Below are 14900 nucleotides of genomic sequence, written 5' to 3'. Positions count from 1 at the left end.
ATCTAGAAAAGTTGGGCAGATGGGCTGAGAAGTGGCAACTGAAGTTTAACATTCACAAATGCAAAGTACTGCATATGGGTAGCAGTAAACCCAGAGAACTCTATCAACTCTGCAGTACTAACTCAGGTATGGAGAATGAAAAAGACCTGAGGGTAATTGTGCTGTCAGATATGAAGTGCAGACAGACTGCCAGAGCAGGTCATCAGACCTTGTCAATAATATACAGTAATTTTGCTAGCAGGGATAAGGAGGTTATTATCCCTTTGTATAAGGCAATGGTCAGGCCACATCTTGAGTACTGTATACAGGTTTAGAGGCCTCATTTTAGGAAGGATGTAGAGTTGCTAGAATGAGTACAGAGAAGGGTAACAAGATTGATGAAGGGAACAAAGGGGTGCACTTATCAAGAAAGGCTTAAGTTCTGCAAGTTGCAGCAGCTGGATACTAGGCACCTGCAAGGTGATCTGATCAAGGTGTATAAGGCCTAGAATTGTTTGAGCATGCTCAATGCTGACAGGATGCTTCCGCATGCTCAGATTAAGAACTTGAGGGGGCATAGATTCAAATTGAGGAAAGACAGTTGTAGAATAGATGTGCGGAAGTTTGCCTTTAGACAGCGGGTAGTTGATTGCTGTAACAGACTTCCATCTGTTGTAGAAGTTGATAGCTTAAATAAATTTAAGGCAGAACTAGATAAACAATTGAAGTGTCCAAATGGGTGAAATGGCAAGGGGGTTTTTTTTTGGCTGATGCTGTATAAGCTTGCTTTCTTGCATTATATGCCTCTACTAATGCTAATGCCAGGCACCAAAGATTGATGGAATTTATGCAGTTATATTAAGTGTATTAGCAAAAGAGGTAAGAAACCTTTGGCCATAATTATGACAGTATCCATGGATTCAGGGGAGATACCTATAGATTGGAGATGTGCAAACCTCTCTCCTATTCACAAAGAAAGATCAAAGGGTGAAGTGAATAATTACAGATCTGTCAGTTTGATTTCTGTTCCAGGGAAAATGATGGGGTTAATGGTTAAAGAAGTTAACAGTAGCCACTGGCAGAGGTGAAAGTGATTCTTGCACTGCTATTGGAATGAGCAGCAGTGTGAAAAACAAGATGCAGGGTATTTCAGAGATTGCTGGGAGACATTGCAGTACAAGTAAACACATGGGTTGTGTTAGGGTAGCTAAGAATAGGAACAGGTGCATATATACTTGAGTATACACCAATGCTAGGAGTTTGGTAAACAAATTTGATGAATTTGAGGTATTGCTCAAAACATCACACCATGGAGAAATCTTGACGAACCAATTTGACTGGATATTAATATGCAGTAACACAAGAAATTGATGAAGAAATAAATTTTGACATCACATACTTAGATTTCAGCAAAGCTTTTGACATTGTTCCACATGAAAGACTGCTGTATTTGGAGCAGTGTGGCATTAGGAGCAAGTTACTACTACAGATAAAGAGTTGGTTGAACAGTAAAAGGGAGAGTGTAGTTATAAATGGGCACTATCCCTCTTGGACAAATGTTAGTGGAGTGCCCCAGAGCTTAATGCTGGATCCATTGTTTTCAATATTTATTAACAATACTGATGAAGTCATATCAGGATTAACGTTGTAAGTTTTCAGATAATACAAAGTTAGCAGAGTGGTTAATGATAGTAATCAGGGTATGTATGCTACTGCAACAAAACCTAGAAAAATTAGGCAGACGGGCTGAAGTGGCAATTAAAGTTCAACAGTGACGAATGCATTATACTGAATACAGGCAGCAGTAATCCCCGAACAACATACCAATTGGATGGTATTATATCAAGATGGTAGAGAACAAAAGATACCTAGCTGATTAGAATGTGCTTGCATTTGCAAAGTTGATAGGAGGGGGGGAATCAAAGTGTAAAGTAATTACAGACCTGTCAGACCATTGGTTGGTACTACACTGATGCTGGTGGAGAACAAAAGAGATAGGGGAAACTGCAATCTGATGTACACTCAATGCTCTCAGAGCAGTGCAGATAGGCTGATAGGCCAGCTCATGGGGAACAAAATTTTTGTTCCCCATGAGCTGTCCTATCAGTTACATAAGCAATGCATTCTATAAATGCATTGCTTATGCAACAGTGAGTACTGCATATACAGATCTGAAAGCCTCATTTTAAAGATGTGGAAATGCTGGAACAAGTACAGAGAACAGCAGCAAGGTTAGCCAAGGACACAAAAAGGTATTCCTATCAATAAATGACTTCAATTCTACAAATTGCAGTGCTTGGAAACCAGGCACTAATCAGGTGGAAACCTGATTGAAGTGTTTAAGGCTTTAAATGGATTGAGTAATCTATCCATTTAAAGCCTTAAATGTTGATGGCATCCTTGCTCTTTCTCAGATACACATAAATGAACAAACTTATATTGAAAAAAAGGTTGACTGCAGGGCAGATAAGCAAAAATTTGCTTTAAGCTACATAGTAACTGAAAGTAAACTTTCATCTGGCGTTGTTTTGACATCACATCAACACACAACAATTAAATTTAAGGAAGCAGACAAATTATTAGAGCAAACAGACATATTAGGTGGATATTTTTGGATTTTATTTTTTTTTTTTTGTAAAGTTCACAGAGCATTTGTGATAGAGTTACTACCATAGAAGCTTTGCTACTGATTTAGCAAACTAAAAAAAATAGAAATAAGGGGTCGAAACATAAGAGAGAGAGAGAATCTTTATTGCCCTTCATGGCCATAAAGCCAGGGGTTTACAGCCTCCCGATACTTCCAGGATAATCGAACAATTATTTTACAAAAAAAAAAAAAAAGGTAATTATACAAACGAAAACCTATATTAATACAAAGGAGAGAACTCCTAACGAGAGTTAGGTCTGATTGAGCTGGCTTAACATCGAGATAAGAGCACCAGCTCAATCAGACAGGAACAGATGCAAGGTACGCATCAGTCATTGCTGATTGGTCCTGCTAGTCATAATTTTATTCTGGTAAGTCCGGTCAACAGCGAATCTGAATCTGTTCAGGTTGGCTTCAAGTGCCTGGATTTGCTCGAGTATTTGCTGAGGGAGGAACACATCTGAGAGATGGAGTCGTGCTGAATGCAAACAGAGCTCAGATTGGCACTAAGGGCAGCAGGTGGAATCCTCCAGCCATAGGTATCCCGGAATGGTGTTGCAATTATGCCTGTTATAATCTTGACTGTTGCTAGGAGGCATTGGTCGTCGACTAAGGTGGGAAGCCGTGGAATCCTGAGAGAGTCGGCAAGCTGCGTGGTGCGAATCAGAGCTGGAAGGTTGTGCTTCCTGTTGGCCCACTTTAGGAGCCAGAATTCTGCGGCAAAGAGTGGTTTCTTTATTGACGGTGCCGCTGACGTCCAAATTTCAGCAGCACAGAGTAAAGGTGGAAAGATAACTGTTCTTATGTACCTCACGGTTGTCTTTTTATCTGTGATATGTAGGAGATGTTGTTTTGATCCACTGGAGTCTTGAAGCACGTGTGAGAAGCATGTCTATGTGGGCGTTAAATCGAAGTTTGGAGTCGAATACAACGCCCAGATCACGATGGCTAGACAATTGGGATGAGGGTGTTGTCGACCAAAAGAGATGAAGGAGTTTGCTTCAATGAATACACCATGAATTCGGACTTAGCAGGATTGATCTTGAGCCCAAACTGGCAGAGGTAAGATGTGACTGCGGTTAGAGTGTTGTTAATTTCTGCTTTTACCAGATCTAGGGCTTGACTAGTGATGATGGGAGTGAGTATCTTGATATCATCCAGATAGCTCAGTAGACACCAAGAATGTGCAACCAGGGGGAGATAATAGATGAAAACAGAAGGCCTGAAAGGACCCCTCCGTGTGGGACTCCTGCAGTGACGGATCTTATAAGAGTGCGATCTCCTGTGTGAAGCTTTATAACTCTGTCATGCAGAAGAGAGGAGAGAAAGCATAGTATGTTTCCTGTGATCTGGAAGTAGCATTCCAGGAGAGTGAGAAGTTGGTTTACTTGGACGGCATAAAATGCTGCCTCAATGTCTAAGTAAGTAACAGCTAGTTCTTGCCTTTTCTCAAATGCTGACAAGATAGTATTCGTGGTCGCTAGCAGACTGGTGATCATTGATCTGTTTGGAAGAGAGTAGTGAATTTGGGCTGGATTACTGGGCAAGATCTGCTTAGTGAGGATAGGGAGTAAGGCCTTCTCCAGGAGCTTCAGCAGGCTGAGGAGTTGGAGATGGGTCGGTAGTGTTTAGTTTGCGATGGCGACTGAACTGCTATAGGAAAATCTGGTTCGAGAGTAACTGGCTGAAGATAATTAAAAGTGCTGAATAATGTACGGACTTAGGCATTCGAGCATGAATGGGGAACTCCATCATCACCGGTGGTTGAAGGCAGGTAGAGAATTGATGGCTACGATCAGCTGTTGTTTTGTGATCTGAATGATATTCAACACTTCGTGCTGGGTGGGCTCTGTTGTGGAATCTGAGTTTGGTATAGGATTACGGTTAAATCTTGTGACAAAATGGAGCCACAATTCAGGATCAAGTTGCAAAGGAAAGTGAAGGTTCACTTTCTTGTATGGAATTTTTCCTTTAGCCAGATCACGGTTAACGTACAATTTGATTGTCTCAGATTTCAGGCGATTAAATTGAGCCCACACCCTTGAATAAACGATGCGATCATTGACATTTTGCGACTGTTTCCATGTGCGATGGAGCTGTTGCTTCAGCTGGAAACTCATTTTGAGTTCTGAATTCCACCAAAGTCTTGTATATGGACTGATTGTGATTTTTCTAGAGGCAGCATATTTGTTGATCCAGTTGATCCAGTTTGTGAGAATGTTCACAGCTAGTTCTGGGTCACAAGTCTCTAAGGCCACCCAGGGAATGAGAGAGGCAGCTCTGATGCACTTATCTACATCAAGTAAGTTGGTGCTAGTGATGTCAACCTTTTTTGTTGTCCTTCTGGCTTTTAATTTGGGGACTGGCAGATATGTAGTCATATGTATTGGGACATGATCAGAGTCAAGTGACGTTTCTGCAATGTAATCAAGGGTGCAAGGGATAGAGGCTAGAACTAGATCTAAGAGGTTAGATCAAGGGATAGAGGCTAGAACTAGATCTAAGAGGTTAGAACTAGATCTAAGAGGTTAGAACTAGATCTAAGAGGTTATTCCCCCTTGTTGGAGCTTCATTAATAAGTTGTAGGTCAGCACATCTCAAGTGTGCAAGAAGAGCCTTTTTCAGATTAGATAGCTGAGGAGATAAATTGAAATCACCACAAATTAAGTGAGAAGCTGTGGGATGCAGCTGATTGATTAACAGTTGGATACTTCAAGGATGATTTTCTGGGAAAGCGTTGGGGGTATATACACCACACACAGACATAAAACGTCATGAAGTTGTGTTCTAACGTAATGAGGATTGCTTCATAATTGGGGGAGTTGCTGGATTTATTATCCAATAGCTTGAAAGCAGATTTCTTGTAAAATATTGCAATTTATTATCCAATAGCTTGAAAGTAGATTTCTTGTAAAATATTGCGACGCCTCCACCCTTGCATGCAATCCGAGATGTGAATACAACTCCATAAACAGCTGGGGTAGCTGCCGCTAGGAAACCTTGATCATCATTGAGCCAGGTTTCGGTGACGGCGAGCAGGTCAAAATATCTGGGGAGCAGAATTTGCTCCATAGTGTCAAGCTTGTTCCTAAGACTACACACATTCTGATAAAAGATGGTGCAGGCAGGTACTTTGATGCGGACAGGTGGTCTCTGACATGGCACTACTCGATTCAGCATGGTGTGTCTAGGATTAACAAGCACAGGGATCAGCATATTGGTGTTCTGTGTCTGTGTTTCTGTTGCGGTAACGAGATCTGGGATTGCTATGAATCAGGGTACCATTTGTGGAAGTCCTTTCCATTACTTCTATATCGCTGCCGTTTATGCCCGAGATATGGCATAACAAGAACTCTAGCAGGCCAGATTTCAGGATCGAAGAGTGCTTCAAAATCTGCAGCAGCTACATCGATCTTAAAGGAGGCGTAGGTGGGATATTTCGTGGATAGCTTGGTGACTCTACCATTCATTTTGAATGCAGCAAGGTTTTCCACATCATCAGTTGTGGTAGCAGGGGACAGCCTACTAATGAAGACATTACGCATCTACTTGTCCATCGTTCCAGTGTTTGCAATTTGCATCTTGCTAAAGTGCGGATTGGTTCCAATAATTTTATAATTGGAGCTAAGTTCCTTAAGAGTTGGATTACGGGTCAGTGTTCTTTGGCTTGCAATCATTGCATACATTGTAGTGTCTCTATGGGTCTTTACATTAGATACAAATGTAGTCCCAGTACAATGGTTACCTCTCACGTTGTTTGAGGTGGAGCCACAGTTGCGATATACTTCAGCAGCCAAACCATTATCCGGTTTCGAGAGCGAGGACCCCATATCTGAGTTTTGTGATTGTGAATAGGTGGAACTTGGCAGGGTCTGCTCCTGATGACTTCTTTGGATCTTCTGGGAGGCAGTATTTCCTGAGTATCCGCTGTGATTTCAGCATATAATAAATAAATAAATTTTCTGTTTATACTCCGGCATGACCAAATGATCAGAGGAGTTCACAAGACAGACAGAATACAAGAAACAGCACCGTATTCAGCAGTCACGGGCTTGAACCCCGGTCACTCAAGGCATGTGTACTTATGCACCCACGCGCCTGACCACTAGGCTACGGTGGCCTTACTGGTCTAGTGCTACGTTCAGGGCACACAACTTCAGCCTCACATATTGTAAGAGTAGGGGATGGAGAGGGGTCACGTGGTAATAAAGATGGGGTGGTTTGGGTAGGAGCTCTCAATTTCGCATGAAAGTGTCTGTCAGGAGGATGCTGCTCACAATGGTTAGTTTGAACAGCAAGATTACAAACAGATTGCTTCAGAACATCAAAGTTTTTCCCCAACACCTCCAATGTTTTGTGTATGCATTCATCGTGTTCTCGTAGTCGCTTGTTTTCAAGCAGTAGGTCTGCGAGAATATTATGAATTGGGGATAGCTTCACACATAGAGTTGTCTTGATATTTGTGAGGAGCAAGACAAAGAGTGGACTGTGTTCGAGTGATGCTTGATTAACTATTGCAGAGATCTCTGTTGATAGGATGTTATCCTGTTGGGAACTGCTAGATTTTTGCATGATGAGTTCTGAAAGGCAGTTTTGTTCTGCCAGTAATGAGTCATGGGTCAATTCCTCATGTGAATCTGGCGATCTCAGTTTTTCCATGTCTACTTCAGGTTCGGGCTGGGTCCTGTGCTCTGGTGTATCCGAAATTTGATTAATGTCATAGTTAAAAGTTTCACCAGTTGTTCCTAGTGAATGCATATAATTTTCTCCCCTACAGGGGGGGGGACACCGCCATACTTTCCGTCGCTGCTTCCCGAGCCTCTTTAGGTCTAAAGTGAGACATTCGCTTCTGTATCTCTTGAGACAGGAAGTACATTTTATAGATATGACCGGAACAATTCCCCAGCTTACATTATTTAGGTGATCTTGCTTTAAATGCATTTTCAGATTCTAGGCACAGATAAAAGGATTACGAGTGGGCTGAAAAAGAGTTTACAATTGTGTTTAGTAGTTGTTTAGTAGTTGCATACCATCAGCGAAATGTTAAGCCTAATGAGATAAAATTGCAAAATCGGAAGGAAATAACTAGCAAAAGTAAAGAAATTGCTTACAGAAGTTTGGAAAGTGTTCATTCAGATATGGTTCATTCAGTATAAACTGAAAGACATTTCAGTTTATACTGAAATAGTGAAAATACTGCATCAAAACTCCAAGGCATCACCTACACAATAACTTAATAGAATGTTCAACTTTGATAATTTAATTTTGTATGAAATTGTTTTTTAATTCTAGTTTGACTTTTTTTGAAAAAGAAAGTCAGTAATCAGTTGTTTAAAACTTAACACTGAGCCCAAATTTCCTTTTCTTAGCCAAGTTTATTATGTCTTGTTTATTTAAGTTTCAGAGATAAATCCTTGTATGGAAGATAAGTCATTTTACCATTTTTGGGGGAGTCTACTACAGATTTAATCTGGTAATTTATAGTTTTTGCTTGTATGATGATAAATTTACTTACAAGAGCTAATATACACAATGTGCTGCTATATGAAAATCGTTAAACTCAAAAGATTTACCTGTTTTATATTTCCATTCTTTAATTGACCTTGAATCTCTTCAGCATCTTGAACATGAACACTGGAACAGAAGTCTGTTGTACAAGAAAGACCTTTAAGATTCACATGATTAATTAAAAAAGGGATGACTTCTTCTTTGGACATTCTTAGATCTCTCTTTCTAGAATACACAATGTCTATTAATGGCTACCTCAAAATTGACTTGCATCACCATCTCGTCAAGCTCACAATGTGAACTGCAAATCTGCTCGCAAAAAAAACTTTCTCAATCTGGAAATAAATTTAAATCAAATAAGTTGAATCTCATTTATAGAAATATTTAGTTAATTATTAAAAATATAATTAAAACAGTTATTTTTAAACCTAAAACTCTATAAAAACTGTTCATAGGTCATATACAAATGATATTAAAAGACTAAACAAAGATTTTACAATGCATAAATTAAATAGTATTCAGCAGATTTTGAATTTTCTATATCTGTTTTCATAGCAGTGGATGATCATTCAACCTTCCTGGAATGATCCAAACACATTGAAACTTTTTACTCTGAGTTGTGGAGAAAGACTGGTTTTTGTGATAGACAGGTTATCTCTACTAGCAGGTGTAGAGTCAAAATCTATAACGATATGGAAGAAATTCTAAAATTGGTAAACCGATCATCATCCTCACCACCAATTATTATAATTAGCTATATGGTGCAAGGAAGCCTGAGGCCTATGCTGCACCAGCCAAAAAAAAAATTCCCGAGTCACCCTGAGAGAGAGAGAGAGAGTGAGTGTGTCAAAAGTAGAAGGGAATCACCAAGAAAGAGAAGAATGATGATATCAGCTCAGGACACTAGGTGTGCCAAGCCCATACTCAACAGATGCGAGCCCCTGGGGTTAATGCAGAAGGAATTTTGAAAACACAGATGATAGCAAAACTGTTCTATTTGTGTGCCAACATATCTTTATAAGGCAAGGTACTCATATTTATTACTATAACAGCCTGTGATTTTTCCTTTTCTTTCTTGTATTTATTTTTTTTTCCTTTTGACTGTTCCAGTATGTAACTTCATCGCTTTTGGACAAATGGGTATTATTCCTGATATCAAAACAAAGCCTCAGATGTCAGACTTGTATTTTCTCATTACTGTAACTTTTGCTTCGGATAGAATGACTATGTTCCTGGGATAGCATATATAGTCACAGGTACATGTTATCCATTACAATTTGGTTGCTACCACAAAAACAAAAATTTAATTTTATTAATTTTTTATCCAGAAAATGATAATTTTTCTTATATTTATTAAGAAAGAACACCTTCATTGTCTGGATTACAAGTAGAAAAACACTTTAATAAATTTGAAAGGATAACTGCTTTGCTAAGCTTATAGTTACACATTATAAAGTGGTAAAAGCGCAAAACAATTTAGAAAATTAATGGCCACAAGAAGATCTGAAAAGCAGGTCAGACTGTTTTAGGTTATTATTCAAATTATAAGTTCTAATGTGTAACTAAATTCAGCAAAGCAGCTTAATCCTTATAATTTAATTTTTATTTTTCTAGTTGAAACCTACACAGTGAAGTATCCTTTTTAAATTCATTCACGTCAACATGTAACTATGTCCTTTGGTGCACATATATATTAATAAAAAATAATAATAATAAAATAAAGTATATATATATATATATAAACTTTATAATTTATTTCATGCTCTATAAAAGAATAAACTGTTAATTTTCAGATTGTTGCTTTGGATATGTGGCATTAATGATAATGTAATAATTATCAATACACACACATTGTTTTACTTAGAGCATGATCCTATTTATTTTTGGATTCATGTTTGCTGTGTATTTATAACTTGGATGGAAAGCTCTTCAGGCATTAAAGCCTAATGGCGCTGACTAGCAATGTAGTGTGTTAGCAGTAGCCAGTAGGCTACTGGTACAAATTTAGTATTTAACTAGTGAAATTCGGATTTAACAATATATAAAAAAAACAAAAAAGTGGTATGATTCTACAGCTAAAGAACCATGTTGAGAAACAATAAAATAAAAATAAAATGAGCAATTTGAAAAGAAATATATAAAAGGGTTAGAGGAAATGGCAAATTACATTCATCCACTTGGCTATCTCTCCACTACTTCATCAGGGGCTTTGAATAGAGAAACAGCCATATGAAATGAATGTCTCATACACACATCTATAAGGAGCATTCAATAAATTATATACCCTGACTACAAATATGCTTGATATATATAAGTAGTTCCTGACTTTAAGAGTTAATTCGTTCCTAGCGAGTGCTCGTAAAGCAAAAACTCTTAATGCAGGAATTAATTACCCACAGAAGAAATGTTAAAAACAGAGGTTAACATTCTCAATAATGAAATTTGACCATAGTAATGTTAAATAAAGGTCAAGAAAACAATAGATCATGCTTAAACAATGATTTATTTATCAAAGGAAATGAAAAAATAGCGCCTTTGAAATCAAGCAAATTATAATAACAAAGAAATTATTTATTAGCATTAGCAAGGGCACATGATGCAAGAAAGCAAGCTTATATAGCACACAGACAAAAAAAAAAAAAAAACACCCTTATTTCACCCATCCCCTCGCTCCAAATGTTTGTCAAGTTCTCCCTTGAATCTATTTAAGCTATCAACTTCTACAACGTCAGATGGAAGTTTGTTCCAGCAATCAGCCACCCGCTGGCTAAAGGCAAACTTCCACACATCTATCCTACAACTGTCTTTCCTCAATTTGAATTTACGCCCTCTCACGTTATTATTCTGAGCAAGAGGAAGGATCCCATCATCATTGAGCATGCTCAAACCATTCAAGACTTTATACACCTCAATCAGATCACCTCGCAGGTGCCTAGTCTCTAGACACTGTAATTTGCAAAACTTAAGCCTTTCTTCGTAAGAGCAACTCTTTGTTCTGTTCACTAATCTTGTTGCCTTTCTCTGTAGGCACCTCCGTAGCCAGGTGGGCAGGAGCAGCAATGCGTAGCACACGCTTCTTGATTAGACCGGGATTCAAGCCCGTGACCACCAAATACAGAGGATGCGGAAAGGTCAGGGAATGACCACCGCATATCCCCAGAGCAATATGGCCTTAGTTGCTAATGCTCCTAAAAATGAAACAACAACAACAACAACCTTCTCTGTACTCGTTCCAACAGCTTCTTAAAATGAGACCTCCAGACCTGTATACAGTACTCAAGGTGTGGCCTGACAATTGCCTTATACAAGGGGATAATCACCTCCTTATCCCTGCTAGAAAAATTCCTGTATATCATTGACAAGACACCATGGGCTACTCTTGCAGACTGTCTGCACTTCTCAGAATACTTCATATCTGTCTGCACAATTAACCCCAGGTCCTTTTCATTCTCTACCACTGTCAGTGTGGTACTGATAAAAGAGAGTAAGACAGAAAATTAAAATACTATGCTGGCATCATTATGGTTGGCACTCCTTGAAAAGCTGACTCCCAGAGAGAGTGCTTGGCCTTTGGCACTCGCACAGTGGCGCCTGCCCCTGTGACTTTTGATCCCTCTACCCATCCCCTATTTCTTCTTACTCGGGTGGACTGCCTTCTCAATCTGTCCACTTTAGCTTGCTCCTCACATTCAGACCCCCCCCTTCCTCTTGTTCCCCAGGCCTTCTCTTCTCTTTCTTTCTTTCTTTTTTTTTTTTTTTTTTAACTTGGTCTTCGTCCAGGACACTCAGGCGACCCTGGAGGAGACCAGCCAGAGAATAAAGGGCAGCCTGGCTACCTCCTAGCGGTGTGTGCGGGCAATGTGGGGTCCTGGGGCCCTGCAGCCAAATGCCAGGACACCCAACAGAACCTAATGCAATATGTCATATACAACAGACAACACTCTTTTCTGGCATTTACAGTAGTTCTGTATTTCTTCATAGCGTACATATGGTGCAGATGTGAGAAATCACAGGTGGCGCCTGACCCTAACACTATGCACACTATGTCAGTGTGGTACCACAGAGTTGATACGTTACTCTGGGATTACTGCTTCCCATATGTAGTACTTTACATTTGTCAATGTTAAACTTCATTTGCCACTTCTCAGCCCATCTGCTCAACTTTTCTAAATCCTGTTGCAGCAGTGTACTGTTGTTCCCACTGTTGCTACATATAAAAATGGTGCATTCATGGAGTGGTACATATTGAGAAAAAAATAAATGAAAATCAGGCTATGTTGTCTCTTTATTATCAAGGTTGATAACTTTGTCAAGTAACCCTCATAAATTAAAATCAAGGATAGGTAACCCTATGATTATAACTTCAACAAAATTAGTCGGCAAAATTAGTTAGTAGAATGTTGCCGTTGGGTTTCAGGCACATCAATGCCTAAAACCCAACGTCATTTTGCCAACTTAGACCACACTGTGCCATCTGTAAAAGTGTTCACAGGCTGATATGCATGTTGTACAGGCTGAAAATCCCAGAATAACTCATCAGGAGGGGAGCTACTCCCCCTAACTGAAATTGGTTAACTGCAGTCAACTGAAGAAACCTTTAACCCCAGGGGCTCACATCTGGTGAGTATGGGCTTGGCATACCCAGGGTCCTGAGCTGGATACCATCATTCTTCTCTTCTTGGTGATTCCCTTCTACTGCTCTCTCTCTCTCTCTCTCTCTCTCTCTCTCTCTGGGTAACTTGGAAATTTTTTTTTTAGCTGGTGCAGCATAAGCCTCAGGCTTCCTTGTACTATATGGCTAGTAATAATAATAAATAATAATAATAAATTAAAAATCCCAAACTTTCCACTATACTGCTACAGAGGACATTAGTAGAATGAACTATCTCAAAGAGGTGCTTGCAAAACTAATTGCATATTTTTTTTACTGCCTGCTCCCATACCATATAGTTTACATAATTATACTACAAGTAGTATTCTGTGATCTGCTATTTGTTATAATCATATACTTAGATCATTAAGACATACAGGGGGGGGGGGGGGTCTATAAGTAAGGAAACATGTTTGACTATAAATAATAACACTATTTATAGCTTCCCTGTCAATTCCCCATTTCCCTGACAAGAGAGTCACCAATAGTAACCAACTCTATTATCAGGAAAACTGAAATATGTTGTGCAAGAAGGATAGGTGGAATAGGACCAGGATATGTCTGCCAGGCAAAAGCAGATGACATTGTAGACCATATATCTTTTAAGGCAAAGGTAATACTGTTGCACACAGTTGAACTAAAGTTATTAAGAGTAGATTTGAGGGCATGCTTAACAAGTATAGGGCAATACTGGGAAAAAGTCAAATGTTAGGAGTGAATTCGAAAGTGTCTGCAAGGAGATTAGGCAAGCCAAGGCAGATTACATGAAATCACTGGTACAAGAATAGCAGCAAAGACTTCTTTACTTATATTAACAGTAGAAAGAAGGTGCTGAATTACATTGGTCCAATTGATGTTGATGGTTTTAACTGGATGATCCTGCTCAGGTTGCTGACAGGGCGAATAGGTAATTTGCATCAACAGTCGCACATGAAGGATTCTTTAGGGAGGGGATGCCTGAAGTTTATCAAACCATAATACAGAAATAAATGATTTTATGATAACTGACAGGAAAGTGGAAGAGAAATTGAAGTTAAACATAAGGCACCTGAGGTGGATGGGATCTGTCCAATTATATTAAGGGAGGCAGCAAAGGGAGTAAGCAAACCCTTAATCATAATTATGAGAGCATCCTTGTATTCAGGGGATTTCCCCAGACTGGATATGTGCAAAGGTATTCCCAATTCACAAAGAGGGATCAAAGGATGAGTAATTACAGACCTGCCAGCTAAACTTCTGTTCCAAGGAAAATAATGGATTCACTGCTTAAAGAAGTAAGCAGACCATCTAGACAGGAATGAAGTTATATTTAAGCCACAGCATGTGTTTGTTAAGGAGAGATCTTGTCTGACCAAGTTGATTGGATAATATGCAGTCACAAATAAACAAATCCAAAAAGGCATTTTAAAATCATATACTTGGATTTCAGAAAAGCTTTTGATAATGTTGTACATAAAAAGACTGCTGTACAAATTGGAGCAGTGTGTATTACGGGAAAGTTACTGCTACTGATAAAGGGATGGTTGAGTGGGAGTAGACAGAGTGGTTATCAACAAACACTGCTCTTCATGGAAAAATGTTATTAGTGGAGCCCCATGAGTTCAGTGCAGGGCCCATTGTTGTTTTCTGTATTTATTAATGATATTGATGAAACTATCAGGCTTAATGTCCAAGTTTGCAGATGATACAAAGGTTAGCATGATGGCTAATGACATTAATAAAGGTATGCTGCTGCAACAAGATCTAAAAAAAATTATGCAGATGGGCTGAGAAATGGCAATTGAAGTTTAACGTTGAGAAATGCAAGGTACTGCATATGGGTAATAGTAATCCCAGAGTAACGTATCAACTGTGGGATTACTGCTAATCATCTGTCTATTCTGTAAGGCTCAGTTGTGTGGTTGTTACAGTACTTTAGTAAATTTCAAGTGGACAGATTCTGGACAATTGTAAAATTCGGTGCATAGTTCCAGACCAGGTAAAAATTTACAGTTACATACTCATACTGTACTACAGTGTCTCAAAAGTAGTTAACTTTGAAAGAAAAGTAGAAGTGAGAGAATATTCTAGGAAAGAAAAGTATTGAAGTCATAAGTTAGCTGACCATTTTAAAAT

General features: G+C 39.0%; 1 protein-coding gene across 5 annotated transcripts in view; it reads right to left on the bottom strand.

Annotated features, from left to right (window-relative positions):
* Positions 1 to 14900, bottom strand: part of sky (GTPase-activating protein skywalker) — a 162298-nt gene that overhangs the window by 128597 nt on the left and 18801 nt on the right. For all 5 annotated transcript variants that reach the window (XM_090376626.1, XM_090376653.1, XM_090376662.1 and 2 more), the window contains exon 2: positions 8200 to 8469. In XM_090376626.1, coding sequence (XP_090232752.1) covers positions 8200 to 8343 — 144 coding nt within the window. In that variant the 5' untranslated portion in view covers positions 8344 to 8469. The remainder of the gene's footprint in view (positions 1 to 8199; positions 8470 to 14900) is intronic.

Source organism: Mastigoproctus giganteus, chromosome 1 (assembly GCF_048544385.1).
Source record: "Mastigoproctus giganteus isolate SK-2022 chromosome 1, ASM4854438v1, whole genome shotgun sequence".
In the NCBI taxonomy this organism is placed as follows: Eukaryota; Metazoa; Arthropoda; class Arachnida; order Uropygi; family Thelyphonidae; genus Mastigoproctus; species Mastigoproctus giganteus.
This window is presented reverse-complemented; position numbering and strand designations above follow the sequence as displayed.